Source organism: Suncus etruscus, chromosome 9 (assembly GCF_024139225.1).
Source record: "Suncus etruscus isolate mSunEtr1 chromosome 9, mSunEtr1.pri.cur, whole genome shotgun sequence".
Classification (NCBI taxonomy): Eukaryota; Metazoa; Chordata; class Mammalia; order Eulipotyphla; family Soricidae; genus Suncus; species Suncus etruscus.
The window spans coordinates 54,078,849-54,099,680 of record NC_064856.1 but is presented as its reverse complement, the minus strand read 5'-3'; the positions used below and the strand labels follow the sequence as shown (position 1 = coordinate 54,099,680).

The window sequence follows — 20,832 nt, the reverse complement described above, 5'->3', positions numbered from 1 at the left end:
TAATTCTAATAACTGCTGTTCATTTAATTTGAGTCTATTTGACATCTTCTGTTGTATGGTTTTCTACATATTATTTTGCAGCTCACTGATTTTGTCCTCGGCTACCTACGTCTTCCAGTAAATTTATTATTTTACTTACCAAATTATTTAGGTCTGTCATTTCTGCTCTCATATTTTCTTGTGTTTATTGCTTTTCCATTCCATATTTTTTATCTTTTTAAACATCTTCAACATTTTCTCTCTAAAGTTTTATGTAGTTAATTATTACTGGTTGAGTCTTTAGGGTTACTAATCTAATTCACTAAATAGTGGGATTCTGTCATGCTTTCCCATGTGGCTTTTGTCCCCTCAGTGGCTTTTGTGTGGACAGGTAACTAGAGTTAAAATGTCAATGTATCTCTTCTGTGAAATATGATGAAGTAAATAAATGTGCAGCTATATTAGTGGCAGAGTGTTTGAGGGAGATGAAGAAAGTTTGACCTGGGGACAGAAAGCAATGCTTCTTCAACCCTGATGAAGAAGCAATTCTCAATGATAAGAGAATTCTTGAGAGTCAAGGAAGTCTTTCTATGTAAATACTAAATCCTTCCTTTGGACTTCACAGGTCATAGTGCTGTAGAGGAAGACTGGTAAGTGGAAGGAAAACAGGGCAGGGAAAATCATGGAGGAAAATGGTCACTAGTAAAAGGATATGTTCATTTTTTCCTGAAACCTGATCATAAATACTTTTGTAAATTATGGTAACTGTATTAATAAATAAAGAAGTCATATTTATTGTTGTGAATGGAAGAGTAAGAACAAGAACAATGAAAATGGGAACAATACTTGCAAAGAATTTACACTGCAGATGCTGCTCCCATTATTTAGCTCATAATGGTATAATTTGTAACCAATCATTTAAATTTTTGAGTGGCATGTAATACTAATTGACATATTTTTCTTCCTAAAAAACAAATATGGATTTATAGTACAATGGTCTAGCAGCTATTTTATAATTTAAAGAGATCCTGGATTTACATTATGAAATGTCTTCTGAACTCACTTCATTGAAGTCCTTATTCTCATTTATTGATTATCTATGGAGTAGTCCAACATACCTTTGTATATTCCTGTTCATTCAGTGTTATCTTTGGATTCTACTCTCAATTCCATACCTTTATGCTTTTTAAGATCCCAAGTTTTAATGTAGGAAATAGGCAGTAAAACCTCTGGCAGAATTTTATCTGAGACTGTGCACTGAGACCTAAGGCTCCAAAGGACATAACAGGAAAGTAACAGTTATTATTTTTTATATTGGATTCATTTTTTTATCCATTTAACTACTCTGTGTCTCTCTTTTTTTCAATTTGTGATATATATATATATACATATATATATAATATTAAAAAAAAAACTTCACCAGTGCAACATTCCCATCACCAATGTCCCACATAGAACAGTCTCATTCATCTATGGGTGTTGAGAAAAATAAAAGACATTTGTGCAATGATTCCCAGAGACAAAAGAGAGGAGGACTGGAAGGTCCAGCTCATAACATGAAGCTCACCACAGAGAGTGATGGGTGCAATTGGAGAAATAATTACACTGAGAACTATCATAACAAAATGTGACTGAATGAAGGAAGTAGAAAGCCTGTCTAGAGAACAGCCCAGGTTGTAGTGGGGAGGAGAGACACTTGGAACAGTTATTATTAATATCATCATTTTCATATTATTTAAACATACATTTTCAAATATAACTATAATTGAATTATGATATAGTTAATAAAATTATATTACAGAGGTATAGCATATTTACAGGTTTTATATAATATGATCCCCCATGCCTTCCAGGAGTGATTTCTAAGCTGATAGCCAGGACTAAGCCCTGAGCAAAGCATCTGGGTGTGGCCCAAAAACAAAAACAAAACAAACAAACAAAAAATCTAACATCTCTCTCATTAAATCAGAATAACAAATTGGAGTTTCTACTTAGAGTGAATAGGAATTCCTCTCCTTTTACAAAATTTGCCTTAAAATTATTTTATGTTTACCTCAACTGAATTTTATGTCTTTTCAGGAAGGCAAATATCTACACTTATGAAAATGGTCTGTGATTCATATTGTCTGGATACCATTGGCTTAGATTTACAGTATAAAAATAATAGTGAAAATTAGATTCTGGTTTCATAATTACAATGAATTAGCTTTATTTTCTGCCACAAAGACAACAATATTTTTGTCAAAAATGACTTACTATTGTGATATCTCTTATATCTTGCTTACTTAGATTTTTAGGATTTATCTGGCTCCAACAGATATCCATTTCTATACCTGAGCACTACCTCATAAAATAAATTATTATAGAGTAATATATTAAATTATAAACAAAACCTATGAGGATTAAATACAATAATATAATTTAATTTGGAAGAAATTATTAAATAACTCTTGGGGTGCAGTATTAACATGAGACAATCTCATCATTAGTAGTTAAGAATTTTAAAGCATAATATATATATATATATTTGAGAGAAAAATATTAAACTGAACACTATATCGATTAATATATGACAAAGTAGCCAAAATAAGAATTAGTAAATATTTTATTTGAGGCTGAGTAAAGGAAACATGAAAGTTATTTATAGTATACTTTCTCTTTAATAAAATGCTGTAAAATGGTAAATAAAGATGTTGTTGAATAGGAAAGCCTATATATTATACTATTAATAATAAAGCAAAGTATACATTTATGTAGAAATAAAATACTAGTTTTATTTGACTTTATACAACTCAGGCAATATTTAATTTTATATATTTATTTTTATAAAGGTAATAATGTATTACAATACTATCTACATTTTAAATGTTCATAACTAAAAACCAACATATGTGTTCCCTTTGTTCTGATTTCCCATTTCCTTCTGTAACTAATACCTATCTTGTAACCCAAAAGATTACTTTTGTTTTATATAGTTAATTTATCTGTTTTATATATTCTCATCAAACATTATTTTTATTTCTCTGACTTATTTTACTAGCTTAATGTCTCTTGGTCTAGCCATGTTACAAATGGCATAATTTTATATTTATTCATATCTTATTTTCAGAGCAAGTTTACCCATCAGTCAATATGTACTAACATCATTTTCAGTTCTTGGTAAATTATTCATGAACTTGAAAAGGCAAATAAAGTCAAGTACTATAATCAGCATAATGTTAATATTAAGTAGATATAATTAAGTAAATGAGTTTATAAGTAAATATAAATATGATGCTATTCATTTAGTGATTATGAATTATCTCAAAGAAGAGAATATATCAGAAATCAACTAGAAGAATGTGTACAGTTTTCACTGATATCAACCATTGTTGACAATAATTATATAAGAATATGGTTAAAATTAACCATTATTATTTAGAATGGCAGAGAAACAATTAGAGAATCAATTAAATGACAACTTGGAGTATGTTAAACTTTATTTCTTTAAAAATCTGGGGCTGGAGAGATAGCATGGAGGTAAAGTGTTTGCCTTTCATGCAGAAGGTCATTGGTTCGAATCCCGCCATCCCATATGGTCCCCCGAGCCTGCCAGGAGCAATTTCTTAGCATAGATAGAGCCAGGAGTAACCCTTGAGCACTGCCTGGTGTGACCCAAAACAAACAAAACAAAAAGGCATTTTGAATTACTTTTAATGGTTTAGACTATATATATTATGTTTATACAAAGAATAAGTACAATTTATAGTAAAATATAAAACTATTTTAAAATGCTTTAAATGTGATGAATGAAAAATATGGAAATACAAATAATAAAGAAATAAAATAACCAAATACACTTAGTATTTTTCTGATATTATTAATAATGCAAATAAATATAAATTCTAATGTCATAAATTATAATTCAGTAACTAGGGAGATCACTGGTTTCACAGGGGCTGCTGTCTGCAGCCTGCAATTTATGTTATTTGCTGTGTTTTTACCTTGGAATAGATGGATTGGCAGCAAGGGCTTGCATAAGAAACAGAAGAAGCAAAAGGAGGTGCATGGGGACAAGGGGATTGAGCTACCTCTTGAATTGAATTGAGCCAGTCAGAGCTGAGCAGCTTTCTGGCACTGTATTAGTCAGAGTTAACAAAACAAAGGTAAATCACCTGAGGGGAAGGTGATGTAGTTTAAGGATACTTATGTTAATTAAACATAGGTGGATTCCTAATCAAGTATGGGTTCGTTTTCACAAGTCAAAAAATTTGTAAAAAGGAAAAAACATTGAGTGATCTAAGAATCAAATATAGTTGTCTACAAATAACTAGTATTTAAAAATAAGATGTAGGAAACTGGAGAGTTATTACAGTGGGTAAAGAGGCATGTGTCTTGATTACATATCATTCCCCAAGCACTGCAAGGTATGTTTTCTGATATATAGTGTTTTCTGAGTATAGAGGCAAGTGTAACTCCTGAGCATCCCTACATATGGCCAGAAAACCAAAATAAATAAAACATATTGATAGGATATAGATGAATGGCAACTAAATTTCAGAATAATATAATTGACTCAAAGAGATTTACTCAGAACATTTTCTCAATTAAAGTCATTGAAATACAGAACACAGGACTCAAAACTGGGGATTTTGTAAAAATAAATATGACAATAAGTTAGATAAAAAGATTCACTTTTTTTCACTATCCAAGTGAATGGTTATTACTCTGAAGGTATAATATTGCTTTTATTAACTTTATAATTTGATAATATTATATATGAAACTATCCACCTTTTAATTGTATAACTTCATATTTATAACAAATAAGTCTTTAATCCACCTTTTATCCAGATCATGAACTAAAAAGCAATCCAATGCTTCAATCGACAGCTTTTGTAGGTGTGTTATATGCCCTAAATATGCAGTAGATGGTTGTTTTCTTTCTTCACATGCTAATTAGATAAATATTTTAAATGTTTTTAAAGCTTTTAAATCCACTTGTTTTTAAATTGTGTGTCTTACTTATAAAGTCATTTATTACCAAAGCTGTCATAAAATATAACATAATTATGGATTTACCCAGTCATTGTTGTAATTCTAGAAACTTCTCATCTTAGTTTTGTACTTAAAATTCTCAGGTGTTTTCAAAATCAAAACTTTGGTTCAAAGTTTACTTTATCTAGCTTGAACTTCACTTTATCTGAATTTAAAGTAGTTATATAATATTTCTTTCAGTTTTTTTTATTCATAGAATATTTTTTAATATATGATTAAAATAAAATGCCTTTGAAATTTAGAAAATCTTTTTATTTGGGGGTGTTTTTTTAGACCATAAACATTATGCTTACTTTTTGTTACACTTGTCTTTGAAGTCTTGGCTTCCACATTCATGTTTTATTGGATGCTCTTTAAAGTTATTAAAATACTATACCTAACATTTAAAATTATTTTTGGCAAGACTTATAAAGATGATAAAAAATAAAGTGAGAGAGAACATCATATATGGAGTCCTTTTTAGGATAAAGCTGGAAAACATCAACTAAATTAACTATAAAATAACAATGAAAAAGTCTTCAAATAAGGAATATTAGCATCTAGATGGTCTTCAATATAGAAGTATTACACTTAGAAATAAGAAGGATTTAGTGCAATTTCAGAAAGAAAATGAAAGTGAATGCCTAAGATTCTCAATGTATGCTAAACTACATATCTGATCTATTCATTTGTAAACTATGTCTCCCAACCCCAAACACTATAATGACATCTTCTTGTTTCTTATTTTAAGTAATCACATTTAGATTGCCTAGAATGTGTCCTTTCTGATAGGTTTATCCACTTGGTATCTTACCTGACTTGTTATTTCTAAGTCATAGTTATATGTAAAATTCTGCCATAATTAGAAGAGTAAAAATCTAGAGTATAGGTACACTCAACAGAATATTGGTCAGAATTTATGTAAACAACATATTTGGAAACCTAAAAGAAGAGCTACAGAATTAATTAAAAAAATAAAATAGAAGTCTGACATTTGTTTGGCAGTTCCACAAAGTGCAATTTTAAAAAAATGTTTACAAATTTTAAAACTCATTAAATTTTATTCATATGAGTGGCATTGTTGGAGCTATTGATCTACTTAAATTTGGTTCTAACTATATTTAAGAAAATGAATTAGAGCTCTTCAGAGGCAGAAGAAAATAATTTCTAAGCTCATGAAAGACTAATTTATTTTGCTAAAATTTAATCTCTAAGACTATATATATGTCTGAGCCACAAGATATGCTGTCACTTCTACTTGACTAACTACTATGAGGATATAAAGAATTAAGTTTGTTGTTCAGTTGACAGTGTAGTTTGTGGTTAATAACATAAATTGTGGAGTTTGACACAATTGCATTTTTGAAATATATGGTTTTTGTTAGATAACACTTTGTTTTAATGCTTGATAGTATATATATATATATTATTTAGCAATTTATTTTCAAATTAGATTTTAATTAAACAATTTTGTATGCAAAATTGTTCTAATGTTTTTGTCTACAGAAGTCTATGGAAAAGGAACTTGTATATTATAGAGACTCTTAATAAATGCTCATTATAAGAATGTTTTTGCAAACTTATTTTAAAATTATGTATATGTGCAGAAATGTTCGAATGATTTTGTTTAGAGAAGTTTATGAAAAAGTAACTTAAATGCTCTAACTCATATTACAGTACTCGATGTAAGAATGTTTTGGTACTTGTTTTTCAATTAAGCATATCTGCAGAAAGTTTCTAATGTTTGTGTTTAGAGAAATCTATAAAAACATTGTGATACATATAAGACAAGTATATAGAAAAAGCTGATGTATTTTTTTTTTGATCTATTATGCTTTTAAACCAAGTGATTCCTAGGAATTAGCGAGGAATTAACTAGCAAACAGTAACTGGCTTAAAATTTCCTCACTACCTTACTTGCTGCTGAAAGTTATTTTTTCTTTTATTTTCCAGCTTTTATTGTGCCTATGCAAAATAACCACCACTTTCATAAGTTTTCATCTGGAGTTCTTATCTCCTGCAGAGAACAATAGAATATGATTTATGTACTCCTTTCAATTTTTTGTACAAAAAAGAGGGACTTGTTAGATTATACCTTGTTTTATCCAAAACAAAGATCATTGCTGGGATTTTTTGTATCTGTTTTATTTTATAAATTGGTTTCACCCAAAATAAAGATCAACCCTGGTTTATCTGTATTTGTTTGTTTATAACTTGGTTTTACACCCAAACAGAGATTGTCTTATATACAAACCTGGATGGGACTGGCTAAGGATAGATAACCTAAGCTATCTGTCCTTTCTCTGTCTTTATTCCCCCCACCTGAAGTGGTCTATGTACTCAGTAAAAAAGACAGAACTATCAGGCAACTCATTCTCAATATTAAATAAATAATTTCCAGACTACAAGTGTTTCACCCTGGTTGGATTATTTTTTGTGGTGACCCTGCTTCAGACCCATTCACCTGGTGTTGAAAATATAGCACATGGGGTATTTTTTTTACAGGATTTGACTTGTTATATCTAAGATCCTGCTTCTAATAGGAGTAATAATAATTGTGTTAGCTTACCTCACAAAGCTATTGTATAGAGTGCCTGAAGTAATAAACAAAATATTTCACATAATTTTACATTTAAATGTTTTGTTTCTTTCCCTAAAATTATGAATTTAAAATGTTTACATCTTTTCAAATACCTGTAAAAACATAACCATCCTAATAGCCCAATTTGATTTTAATGTTCACAAATGAGGTTCTTGTTTGGAAAGATTCTGAATTCTGTATAGGAGACCTTCAGAAATTTACATAATAAATAGAATTTGAAATTTTTACAATTACCAATTTGGAGTCTGCATGAGATTGAGTGAATGTCAGATGACAATGCTAGAAAAAAAAATGTTAGGGGGCCGGGTGGTGGCGCTAAAGGTAAGGTGCCTGCCTTGCCTGCGCTAGCCTTGGACGGACCGCGGTTCGATCCCCCGGCGTCCCATATGGTCCCCCAAGCCAGGAGCAACTTCTGAGCACATAGCCAGGAGTAACCCCTGAGCGTTACCGGGTGTGGCCCAAAAACAAAACAAAACAAAACAAAAAAAATGTTAGAGCTAGCTCGTGTATCTTCCTGCTGCGAACTCAGATAAGAATAAGTCAAGAAAAAAATCATCTATTTCCTCTTTCCCAAAGATATATATTCAATAGATTTGTAGACTCTCTTCCAACTCTTTAATTGTCATTTATTATTTTTAGGGGGTCATACCCAGCAGCGCTCAGGGGTTACTCCTGAAGCTCTACACTCAGAAATCGCTCCTGGCAGACTCAGGGGACCATGTGGAATGCCGAGATTAGAACCACCAACCTTCTGCATGCAAGGCAAAGGCCTTACCTCCATGCTATCTCTCTGGCCCCATGTTGTTATTTTCTTATGGGGAGTGCTATGTTTTTTTTTTAAACACTCTGTACTGATTTCTGATACTGCAATGTAAAGTAATGGAAAATCTCAAGTTACTCAACATATTGTTTAAAAATCTCAATTATTGGGGATAGAGTGGTGGCGCAAGTGGTAAGGTGTCTGCCTTGCCCATGCTAGCCTAGGAAGGGCAGCAGTTCAATCCCCCAACATCCCATGTGGTCCTCCAAGCCAGGAGGGATTTCTGACCACATAGCCAGGAGTAACCCCTGAGCATCACCAGGTGTGGCACCAAAACCAAAAAAAAAAATCTCAAGTATTATACTGATCTATAATACATAATCCATTTTTTCCTAGCACACCTATTATTCTTCACAACCAGGTTATGAGGGTCATCGAAATATAAACCATATTTTTATCAAGTATCTGAGCTAAAATAATCCATGGTCATCAAAACATTTATGTTTTGTTCTTGTCTAAACATCAGCTCTTTTTCGGGATAGCATTCGTATAATACTACGTCGGATCTCCTTGGTTTTAATGCTATACACAATGGGATTTACAACAGGTGGGAAGAAGAGATAAGCATTTGCCATCATTATATGAACCAAAGGCGACACATGGTGTCCAATGCGGTGCACCATAGACACACCAATCATAGGCACGTAGTATGCAAGCACAGCACTGACATGTGAGCCACATGTGTTGAGAGCCTTCCTGCGTCCCTCTCCAGTGGCAATTTTTAATACAGTGTGGAGTATTAGTATGTAGGAGACCACAATAAGTGTTGAATCTAGTCCAAAAGTAGAGGTCACAACAAAAAGTCCATAGATATTATTGATAGAAATGTCTGCACAAGGGAGATGAACAAGGTTGGGGTGAAGGCAATAGGAATGGGATAGAACATTATGGCCACAGAAGGGTAAACGCCTCAGGAGTATAGGCAATGGAGCCATAAGCATAAAACTTTTAAGTCCAATTATAATTCCTGTGCCAAATATACGAGGCAGAGTTAAGATGGCTGTATAACGTAGTGGGCTGTAGATGGCCACGAATCGGTCCACAGACATGGCCAGCAACACACCTGACTCCATAATGGAGAAAGAATGGATGGAGAACATCTGGAAAAGGCACGCATCAAACCCAATCTCAGTGGTACCAAAAAGGAAGATGCCTAGAACTGTAGGAAGAGTAGATGCAGAAACTCCAATCTCAGCTAGTGCCAACATGGCAAGAAAGAGGTACATTGGCTGGTGTAGAGAAGCTTCTGTTCTGATGACATGAAGAATGGTGCCATTCCCAAGGAAGATGATAATGTACATCAAGCAGAAAGGAATTGATATCAACAAATGCTGTGCCTCCAACCCAGGGATACCAGCCAGAATAAATGTTGTAGGTAAAAACCCCAAAGAATCATTGTAGTTCTTCATGTTGAAATCTTATTTCATAGGATCTAGTCAGATGACATTGTTTATGGAGAAAGACATCAGTGCTCTGAAGAAAGGAAAAATAAAATAAAGCTCACAAATTTAATTTGTTAAAGATCTTTTGCCTCAAAATTGACAGAAAACTACCATGAGAAAATTTCCAATATTAAGTGAGCTATAGACTTCATAAAAGGTAAGTTCAATGCACATAGATTTATTGCTCAAACTTTGGTATGGTCTTGTATCTGCTTAGGGGGAAATGACTGGCTTGTCTTGGTGTGGAAGTGTCTTCCTTGAAAAAGTTCTTGGAGAGACAAACTCATGTAGACAATCTCAGCATGATATATAGATAACATCAAGAATAGATGGAGACAAATTTTCTAGTAGAATTTGTGGAATTAAACAGAACAGAGACTGGTACACATCACAAAGAATGAGAATATTAAGTGCTGGTGTGAATGTTGCATTGGTGAAGGGGAGTGTGCTTTTTTATAACTGAAACCCAATTACAAACATGTTTGTAATCATGGTGCTTAAATAAAGACATTAATTTTAAAAAACCTAGACTGGGAGATCACTAACTGGAATCAATACATGATTTTGATACCTGATACCTAATACCATATATGTTTCCAGAAGGAACAACCCCTGATACAAAGCTTTATGCCTGAGTACTGTTGTGTGAGATCTCCCAAAGCAATGAAAATAACAATAATAATAAATGCATAAAATTGGTTATTTTAGAGATATGAATTTAAAGAGGTATTCTGATGTAGTCATAAATTGAGAACCTGTTCTGTAAAAAGCCTTGTGGCCACAGACTATGCTCATTCTTGCCTAATGCTGCCACTACCTGAAGTAATAGGCTTAGGCTTTAGGCATAAAGAACAGAGCCAAATATTTATCTAAACAATATATCTTGTGAGCAATTATTAACTTTTAATACCCCTAGACTATTTTGTGCCTCAAGATATGTATTTCATGTTTAAAATATGCATTTTCTTGTTCACCTATAATGTTAGTTTGTCTAAGGATATCCCACCTGTCTCAAATGAATGAAAGTTAAAAACCCATCTGAAGAAAAAGTGAAGAAACAGCTAATCTATATTTGATAAAATCTTCCTCCTAGAAATCACTAATTTAACCCTAAAAAAGTAATTTTTCCTCACTGGAGTGCAGAAATTTTAATTTAATGAATAATATGTAGACATTAAAAAGACTAATGTTTATAAATTTTCTAACATGATATGTATACTCTCATCTGATCCCATGAAGTCAACTTTCCCTGACTCATTAGAAATTCTTTCTGGAAACAGGGTGGAGGAAAGAGAGAGAAGAAATAGAGGAGAAACAATAGGGGCATCAGGGGGTACACGATTCAAGGGAATTCAGGTAAATCAGTGGTGTTAAGAAATGAAAGTGCAAAGTATCCAAACCATAGAGGTAACACTAAAATCACGAGACCCAAACTTTAACAATTGAACTTAAAAAAGTGCCTCTCAGCAAACTGGGGAATGGCCAAAGGAAGGAAGAAACCTGGTGTTATTGGTGAAGAGAAGTTAACACTGGTGGTTTAATGGTTGCTAGAAAATTACTTATCTAAAACTCAACCATAATAACCTTGTAAATCATCCTGCTTTAAAAATGTTTCAAAAAGAACTTTTTTGTTGTTCAGGTCTAAATACACTGCAGCAACAATGAAAACTTAGATAGATCCTTTTTATTAATTAAATACTATTTTTAAACACTGTCGTTACAAACTTGTTCATGATTGAGTTTCAATCATACAATGTAGACTCTCTTCACTTCTGGTGGGCAAGAGATATTGAGGCAGAATAGTGGGTGAGTCATCCCAAATTAGTGTTTAAAGTGAGATACTCTGGTTTAGGACAGTAATAACAGTAGAATTTCACTCAGGAGAAAGACATTTGGAAGGTATTTCTTGACTCTTATACACAATGTTCACACCTGTTTATATATTTGCACATGAGCTTATTTCCATGCTTGCTGAAATTGCGTCTACTTCTCTGATGTAAAGTCTTCATTTAACCATGACTGAGCTTACAGTATTCCATTACTAAAGGCTGCTTATTAATTTGTTTTTGCATACCTACTGTGGTTTTATACCTTGCACCAAACAGGACCTTAGCAACACAAAATCCTGGTTTAGAAAAGTATTCCCTATAACTTAAAAAGAATATAATTTCTTCTGTCAAATATTTAATGCAATCACTTCCCACCCTCAAATCTGAAATTTTTCCTTCAGCAGGTTACAATGATGTTAAGAGCAACAAAGTCTAGCTTAAATAACAATAGAAAGTAGCTAGAGAACAAAAACCTCATTTATTTTTAGGAGTCAGGAAAGATTTTCTAAGAAACTTTTATATTAGCATAAATGAGTAGAATATAGCTCTGAGCATTTAATATGAAACTTATAAAAAGTATATGTAGATTAATATCACCACTATTTCTACCTCCTCCCTAGGCAATTCTCATAAAAGATCATTCAGTCAGATTGTCCCCAAATTTCTTTTAATAATGGTAACTATTGTCATTGCCTCATTGATGCTGAGGTTAATTCAGTAAGATTACAAAAATACAAGGACATTGCACTTAAAAAGTGAGCATATAAATAAGATATATGCTTTGCATGACTAAGTATTATGATTGTAAAATACTCTAGAAATCATGATGTTCTCTGATATTCTGTTTTATTCTTTACCCACCATCAAATACTCTCTATTAAACAGATTCAGGAAGCTTAGGTGAATGAGTCAGAAAATTTAGAAAGGTTAACTGTGGTGTAGAATTGGAGTTCTACTGAAGGCTGTTTCTGATTAGCTTTGTAGAGCTAAGGCTGGGAGATCATGGGCTTGAGTACTCACCGCAAGCAGAATGGACCACTAGCATCAAAGAAGAATGAGAAAGCTCACTTCAGCAAATTTCTTCCATCTTGGTCTAGAGATGTCTCTATCCCATAATATGTCTCTAGTACCAAGGTGGGAATATTGCTCCCTTTTATAAGCTGATTTGTTCTTGGAAGAGAAGGGTTTGAATTCTCAAAGGAATAATTTACCAAATAATTACAATTAATTGCAGTTTTCCAAGTTCATTTGTTTTCAAGGTCCAGGAATTCATAAAGAAAATAAAAAATGGTTCAGAATAATTACCTCTGTGAAATGAGTATAATAATATGCCTACCCTATAAGAATAAAATTAATGTGCAATTTTCAATAAAAGTTGGTGCCTAGCATATACTCTTGACTTTGTGCTTGGACCATTTCTGACAGATTCAGGAGACTATAGGGAGTGCCACGGATTGAACCCTGGTTGGCCACTGCAAGTCGAGAACCCTACTTGCTATACTATCAGTTCTGGTCCAATAGTTCAACTATTAGAGAACAACTATATCACAGACAAATATATGAATCTACTGTAAGCATAAATTCATTTTAATAATTTTTATTTAAACACATAGTTATAAACATGTTCATAATTGATGTTCCACCATAAATGCACACCACCCTTCACCAGGTGCAACTTTCCCACCATCATTGTCCCCCCATTTCCTACCTCCCCTCACTCCCTGCCTGTCTTCAAGACAGGTATTGTATTCCTCTCTATATCTTGTCATGGTAACTGTTAGTGTAGTTATTTCTCTAACTGCACTCACCACTCTTTATGGTAAGCTTCATATAGAGAGCTGGTCCTTTTAGCCCTCATCTCTATTGTCTCTGGATACTATCAACAAACTGTCTTTTATTTTTATTAAACCCCATAGATGAGTGAGACTATTCTGTGTCTATTGTTCTCCTACTGACTCATTTCACACAGCATAATAGTTTCCATGTCCATCCATGTATAGGAAAATTTCATAATTTCATTTTTCCTAATGACTGAATAGTATTCCATTATGTATATGTACCAAGTTTCTTTAGTTACTCATCTGTTGTTGGGCATCTGGGTTGTTTCTAGATTCTGGCTATTGCAAATAGTATTGCAATAAACACAGGCATGCAGAGGGCAGTATTGTATTGTATTTTTGTATCTAGGTTGTCTCCCTAGGAGTGGTATTGCTGGATCATATGGGAGCTCAATATCCAATTGTTTAAGGACTATCCATATTGTTTTTTAGAAAGGCTAGACTAGATGACATTCTCACCAACAGTGAATAAGAGTTCCTTTCTCCCCACTTCCATGCCAGCAAAGGAGCAAAGGCTGTTTTTGTTCTTTGTAATGTGCCAGTCTCGGTGGAGATTATATTTCATTGTTGTTTTGATTTGCATCTTCCTGATAATTAGTAATGTGGAGCATTATTTTCATGTGCCTTTTGGCCATTTGTATTTCTTTTTTGAGAAAATGTCTTTTTATTTCATCTCTCCATTTTTTCATGGGGTTACATGTCTATTTCTTGTTAAGTTCTGTCAGTATCTAGTATACATCTTGGATATTAGCCTTCTATCTTATGTGTGTTGTGTGAATAGTTTCTCCCATTTCGTGAGTGACCTTTTTTTAACTGGTCACTGTTTCCTTTGAATTGAAGAAGCTTCTCAATTTAATGTCCATTTGTTTATCTTTTCTTCCATTTGTTTGGACAGGGGTATTTCCTCCTTGAAGATGCTTTTAGTTTCAATGTCATGATGTGTTTTGCCTAATATAAACTTATTTTTATTTCGTTGTTGTGCTTTCATATCCTCCAGTTCTCAGAACCCGATTCTGGTTCTGTGTTCAGAGAACAATTAGTGGGGCTCCAGAGGCTGGACAGGATACTGTAAATTAAATCTGGGTAGTCCACAAGCAAGGTAAAAACCATATACACTATACTACTCTCATTGTTATAACATGTAGTAAACACAGAATTGTTTTTATCTAGGGAATCTAAGGGAATTTAACATTGAGATATGGAAAAATGCCAGAGATTAAGTTACTGTAAAAAATAATTCCATATTAGGTGGGGAATAATCAAGTGAAACATTGATCACAAAAATATGAATAGAATTATTGAGTATAAGTGCTAAAATCAGCTAAGTGAGCATTTCTAAAAACCAATACTAAAGAGGGATTAAAATGATTATAATTATTTCTAGATAGTACATTGGGTAATTTTCTGATTAACAAGAAAAAAAGACTTGAGGTTCCAGAGAGAAAGCATGGAGGTAAGGCATATGCCTTTCATGCAGAAGAATGGTGGTTTGAATCCTGGCATCCCCTATGGTCCCCTGTGTCTGCCAGGGGTGACTTCTGAGCATAGAGCCAGGAGTAACCCCTAAGCGTTGCTGGGTGTGACCCAAATAAAACAAAAACAAAAACAAAAGATTTGAAAAAATTCATCTCACCATTCATAAAACTTTTTACTTTTTGAATTTATTTTGTTATATTTTATATTTATTCATTAAAATTAGGATGCATGTTTGAATACTGTTAGTGTTTATGGTTTTTATTATTTTATGTTCTTTAACAAGTGGTAATAAAAAGGTTTTCATATGCATACTGGTTATAAAATGTCAATTTTAGAGTATTATATATCAATTTATTTCCTGTTTTATGATGGTTATTTGTTTTAAGTTGTTGGAATTTTTGACAACTTATATGTTTTGTGTGTGTACACATATATTGTGGAAATTATTTTCTCTCATTCACTACAGTATCTTTCAATTTAGGCTGTTTCTACTGCCATACAAAATTATTTGACTATTCAACTGGTGATCAGTTAATTTGTTATTTTATTTTAAACATTTCTGAACTGAACATTTTTTAAATTTTAATTAAAATGTGATTAAATATAATATACAATATCAACAAAAGAAAAAACATATGATCATATCAATACACGAAGAGAAATCATTTGATAAAGTCCAACAAACATTCATAAAAAACAAACTCAACAAGATGAGAATGGAAGAAACTTTTCTCAATATAGTCAAGGCCATTTACCATGAGTCCATGGAAATATTATACTCAATGAAGATAAACCAAAAGTCTTTCCTCTAAAATCTGGTACATAACAAGATTGCCCCCTTTCACACTTCTATTTAGCACATACTTTCCATAGCAAGTAGTCATAAAAAATATGAAGGGTATCTAGATAGGAAAAGAAGAATTCAAGCTCTCACCCTTTGCAGATGACATGCTACTATATTTAAAAACCTAGAAGACTCTACTAAAAAGCTTCTAGAATCAATATATTCATAAAGCAAAGTGACAGGCTACAAAATTAAAATGCAAAATTTAATGGTCTTATATGCAAATAATGATAAAGAAGTAATGGACATTAAAAACAATACTATCCACATTATTGCCACAGAAACTCAAATACCTTGGAGTCAACTTAAAGAAGGGAGTGACATATACAAAGAAAATTACCAGGAGCATTGATGGTGAGAATGTTGCACTGGTGAAGGGGGGTGTTCATTTTTTATAACAGAAATCCAACTACAAACATGTTTATAAACATGGTGCTTAAATAAAAATATTAATTTAAAAAGGAAATAAAAGAGGACACAAGGAAATGGAGACACATACCCTGTTCATGAATTAGGATGTTTAACATAATTAAATAGCAGTACCCCCCAAAGCATTGTACAGATTTAATGCAATTCCTCTAAGAAAACCTATGACATTATTTAAAGGAATGGGAAAAACACTCATTAAATTCATTTGGAATAATAAATGCCAAGAATAGTTAAAGCAACCCTTGGAAAAAGGGAGGAGGCATCCACACTTTATCCAACTTTAAATTGTTGTATTACAAAGAAATAATTATCAAAACAGCATGGTACTGGAATAAAGATAGACCCTCAGACCAATGGAATAGATTTGAATATTCAGAGAATGTCTCCCAGAGAGAAAATCAATTAAACTTTGAGAAAGGGGCAAGAAATGCAAAATGGAGAAAGGAAAGCCTCTTCAGCTAGTGGTATTGGAGTAACTGGTAACTAGTCAGCCACATGCAAAGAAAAAAAAACAATAAACCAAAAAGTACAAACAAACAAACAAATTTTAACACCATGCAAAAAGGTCAACTAAAAATGAACTAAAGACCTTGCTATCAGCCTCAAAACACAAGGTTTATAGACGAAAATGTAGGTAAAATACTCCATGACATTGAGACTAAAGGCATCTTCAGGGAGGAAACACTACTTCCAAACAAGTGGAGCAAAGATAAACAAATGGGACTACATTAAACTGAGAATCTACTGCATCTCAAATGAAATAATGACTAAGATACAAAGACCACCCACAGAATGGGAGAAACTATTCATCCAATACCCATCTGATAAGGAGCTAATATCTAAGATATACAAGGCAGTGACAGAATTTAACAAGAAAAAATCATCTAGCTTGGTTAAAAATGGGTGAAAGAAAAGAAGAAATGAACAGACATTTCCTCAAAGAAGAAATACAAATGTCCAAAAAACAAAAAATACTTCACATTACTAATAATCAGGAAGATGAGAATCAAAACAACAAAGAGTCACACCACAGTGACTGGCACACACCAGAAATAACAAGAACAATCAGTTCTGGGCATGTGGGAAGAAAGGAACTCATATTCACTGCTGGTGGGAATGCTGTCCCGTCCAGCCTTTCTGGAAAACAATAAGTATATTCCTTAAAAATAATTGGAAATTGAGCTCCCATATGATCCAGCTATACCACTCCTATATCACAAAAACACAATACAGTAATGCACTCTGCATGCCTATATTCTTTGCAGCACTATTTGCAATAGCCAGAATCTGGAAACAACTCAGATGCCCAACAACAGATGAGTGGCTATAGAAACTGTGGTACATACGCATAATGGAATATTAAGACAGTACGTTAATAATAACCAGGGACAATAGAGATGAGGGCTGGATGTACCAGCCCACTATATGAAGCTTATCACAACAGTGGTGAGAGCAGTTAGAGAAATAACTACACTAACAACTATCATAACAATGGTAGTGAGTGAGAGATGTAGAATGCCTGTCTTGAAGACAAGCAGGGGATGGGAGAGGAAGGAAATGGGAGCATTAGTGGCTGGAAGATTGTACTACTGAATGGTGTGAACTTTGTATGACTGAAACCCATCTACAAACATTTTTGTTATTATGGTGCTTAAATATATTGTTTTTGAAAATTAAATAAAATTAAAAAATGTGATTAACAATGTATTTATGGTTGAATTTTAGACATATAATGTTCTAATACCAAATCTTCCACTACTGATATCAACTTTCCTCCATCAGTGTTCTCAATTTCCTTCCCATCCCTCACCTCTTCCCCCAACCCACCTTAACTACCGGAATCTTTGATAGGTACATTTAAAGTTTGGTTGTTATAGATTGGATCTACTTCTTCCTGTATTATTGAACCTGCCCTTGACCCTTGTTTGCCCATTACTTTCCTTCTTCATAATTCAGGCATTCTCCGTTTTATTACATTGCATTTCCTCTTCTAGTATTTTTAATAGCACAGATAAGTGAGATAATTTTATGTTTATTTGTCTTCTTCAGTCTTACTTCACTTACAGTGAAGTGTCTTACAGTCCCATCTGGGATATATAGTATTTATGCTATATATAAAATATAGTATATAGTAAATTGCATAGTTTCATTGTTCCTTGCAATGACATAGGATATTCCATTGTGAATATGATTCACATCTTCATCATCCATTTTATGTTTTTGGATACTTAGGTTGATTTTATGTCTTAGTTATTGAACTTAATGCTACAGAAATTAATGATGTGCACATGTCCTTTTGAATGAATGGTTTTGTATCCACAGAAGTGGAACTGCTGGGTCATATGGTCACTCCATTCTTAGTGTATTTAGAACTCTTCATACTGTTTTTCTACAGGGGTTGGTTGAACTAGAGAACATCACTACCAGAAATTAATGAGTTACTTTCTTAAAACATCCCTACCATCAAATATTGTTCCCACTATTTTGGTATATTATTCTCAGTGTAGGTAAGATGATATTTTATCTTCACCCTGATTTTGATTTCCCTAATAATAACTGATGATGAGCTTTTACCATGTGTAAATTGAACATTTTAATTCAAGCTTTAGCAACCAGGAATAATCGTAAGAGTAAGTATCTGGAAAATTTTTAAAATTGGAATTTTTGTATTAAATAGCTTGTGCATTTCTAGACTGGAGTGATAGTACAGTGGATAAGAGTGTTTGCCTTGCACGCCTCTGACCTGGGTTCTATTCCCACATCACATTTGGCCAGAAGTAATTCCTGAGTGCAGAGCCATAGTAAGCCCTGAGCGCCACCAGGTGTGGTCCAATAGCCAAAGAAAAAATGTACATTTTTAATATATACACATAGCAAAATAGCTGTCAAAATGCCATACTATGTCAGTTTATATTAGAATACATTATATATAAAATATGCACACTATACACATTTATCATCAACTTTGCCAAGCTTTCTAACTTTGACAGTGCCAGAAGCCAGACCACTTTCCTGGACAACTGTGAGTGAGGAAACTGAATGGTATAAGGCTAATTATCTCTGACCCCATCTCCCTCCCTATTTTCTTTGAATAAAAATTTGGATTAGCCCCTGTCGAATTGGTTTGGTTTTAACACTGTAGATGATGGGATTGAGCACGGGAGGTACTAGAAGATAGACATTGGCCAGGAGTAAGCGGACAGCAGGGGCAGCATGCTTCATGAAGCGATGCACCAGAGCCACACTGATCATGGGCACATAGTATACAAGGACTGCACAGATATGGGACACACATGTGTTGAGGGCTTTCCGCCGTCCCTCTCCAGAAGTGATGCCCAGCACTGTGTAAAGGATCAGCACGTAAGAGATGACAATGAGCAATGAATCTAGACCAAAAGTGGAAGTAACAATGCAGAGTCCCAGAATGCTGTTGGGACGTGTGTTCCCACAAGGTAATTGAATTAAATCAGAGTGAAGACAATAGGAATGGGAAAGTATATTGTGTCCACAGAAGGGTAAACGCTTCAGCAGAAAGGGCAATGGGAACATGAGTATCACACTCTTCAGTCCAAGTGCAGCACCCGTACCAGCTATACGGGGCAGGGTGAGGATGGCAGTATACCTCAGAGGGTTGTAGATAGCCACAAAGCGGTCCACAGACATGGCTAGCAGAACACCCGACTCCATGATGGAAAATGAATGTATGGAAAACATCTGAAAGAGACAAGCTTCAAAGTAGATCTTGTTGGCATCAAAAAGAAAGATGCCTAGGACAGTAGGCAGTGTGGAAGCAGAGACACCAAGTTCTGCAAAGGCCAACATAGCTAAGAATAAAAACATTGGTTGGTGTAGAGAGGAATTTTTCTTGATCACTGCCAAAATCAAACCATTACCCACAAGGGCCACGAGGTACGTGGAGCAGAATGGGAAGATAAACCAAGGGTACAGAGACTCAAGACCAGGGAAACCAGTCAGAAGAAAATATTTGGGTGTGAATTGACTGCTGTTGAACATTTTCCTATGTCTGCAGTCTGGGGACTTTGACAAAGTAGGTGTCAGAGATGCAGTTTGGGGCAAGAAATATAAAGGTTGTTAAGACACTGAGAAGGTTCTTCAGATTCCTTTGTCCACCAGCTGTCTCTCCTCCCAGTTCTTGTCAACTGGTGTCAGTCCTTCCATCTAAGACCTGATAACAAAAATAAATGAATAAATTAATTAGTTTAAAGTGGGGTTATGCAAATGACTATATTCTTAGAATAAGGAGTCTGATACAATATGTTATCACTCATAATCCAAACTAATCTTATTTGTTCCACTATATGGATTTGGTGGAAATTATCTTTTTCTCAGATCTCTAGAAATTGTATTTTGTATTTTAATAGAGACATAGCTGAAAAGAAATTTATATATAGAAGGCTTGAAAGTTGGGGCCGGGCGGTGACGCTGGAGGTAAGGTGCCTGTGCTAGCCTAGGACGGACCACGGTTCGATCCCCCGGCGTCCCATATGGTCCCCCAAGAAGCCAGGAGCAACTTCTGAGCGCATAGCCAGGAGTAACC

At 33.8% G+C, this 20,832-nt stretch overlaps 2 protein-coding genes across 2 annotated transcripts; both read right to left on the bottom strand.

The window, feature by feature from the left end:
- Window positions 1–8,871: 8,871 nt before the first annotated feature.
- LOC126018206 (olfactory receptor 51I2-like) lies at window positions 8,872–9,825 on the bottom strand. Its single transcript, XM_049780352.1, has one exon. It carries the CDS (start codon window positions 9,823–9,825, stop codon window positions 8,872–8,874), a length of 954 nt encoding a protein of 317 aa, XP_049636309.1.
- Window positions 9,826–19,352: 9,527 nt separating this feature from the next.
- LOC126018264 (olfactory receptor 51I2-like) lies at window positions 19,353–20,288 on the bottom strand. The gene has a single exon (XM_049780408.1). It carries the CDS (start codon window positions 20,286–20,288, stop codon window positions 19,353–19,355), a length of 936 nt encoding a protein of 311 aa, XP_049636365.1.
- Between the last annotated feature and the right edge of the window lie 544 nt (window positions 20,289–20,832).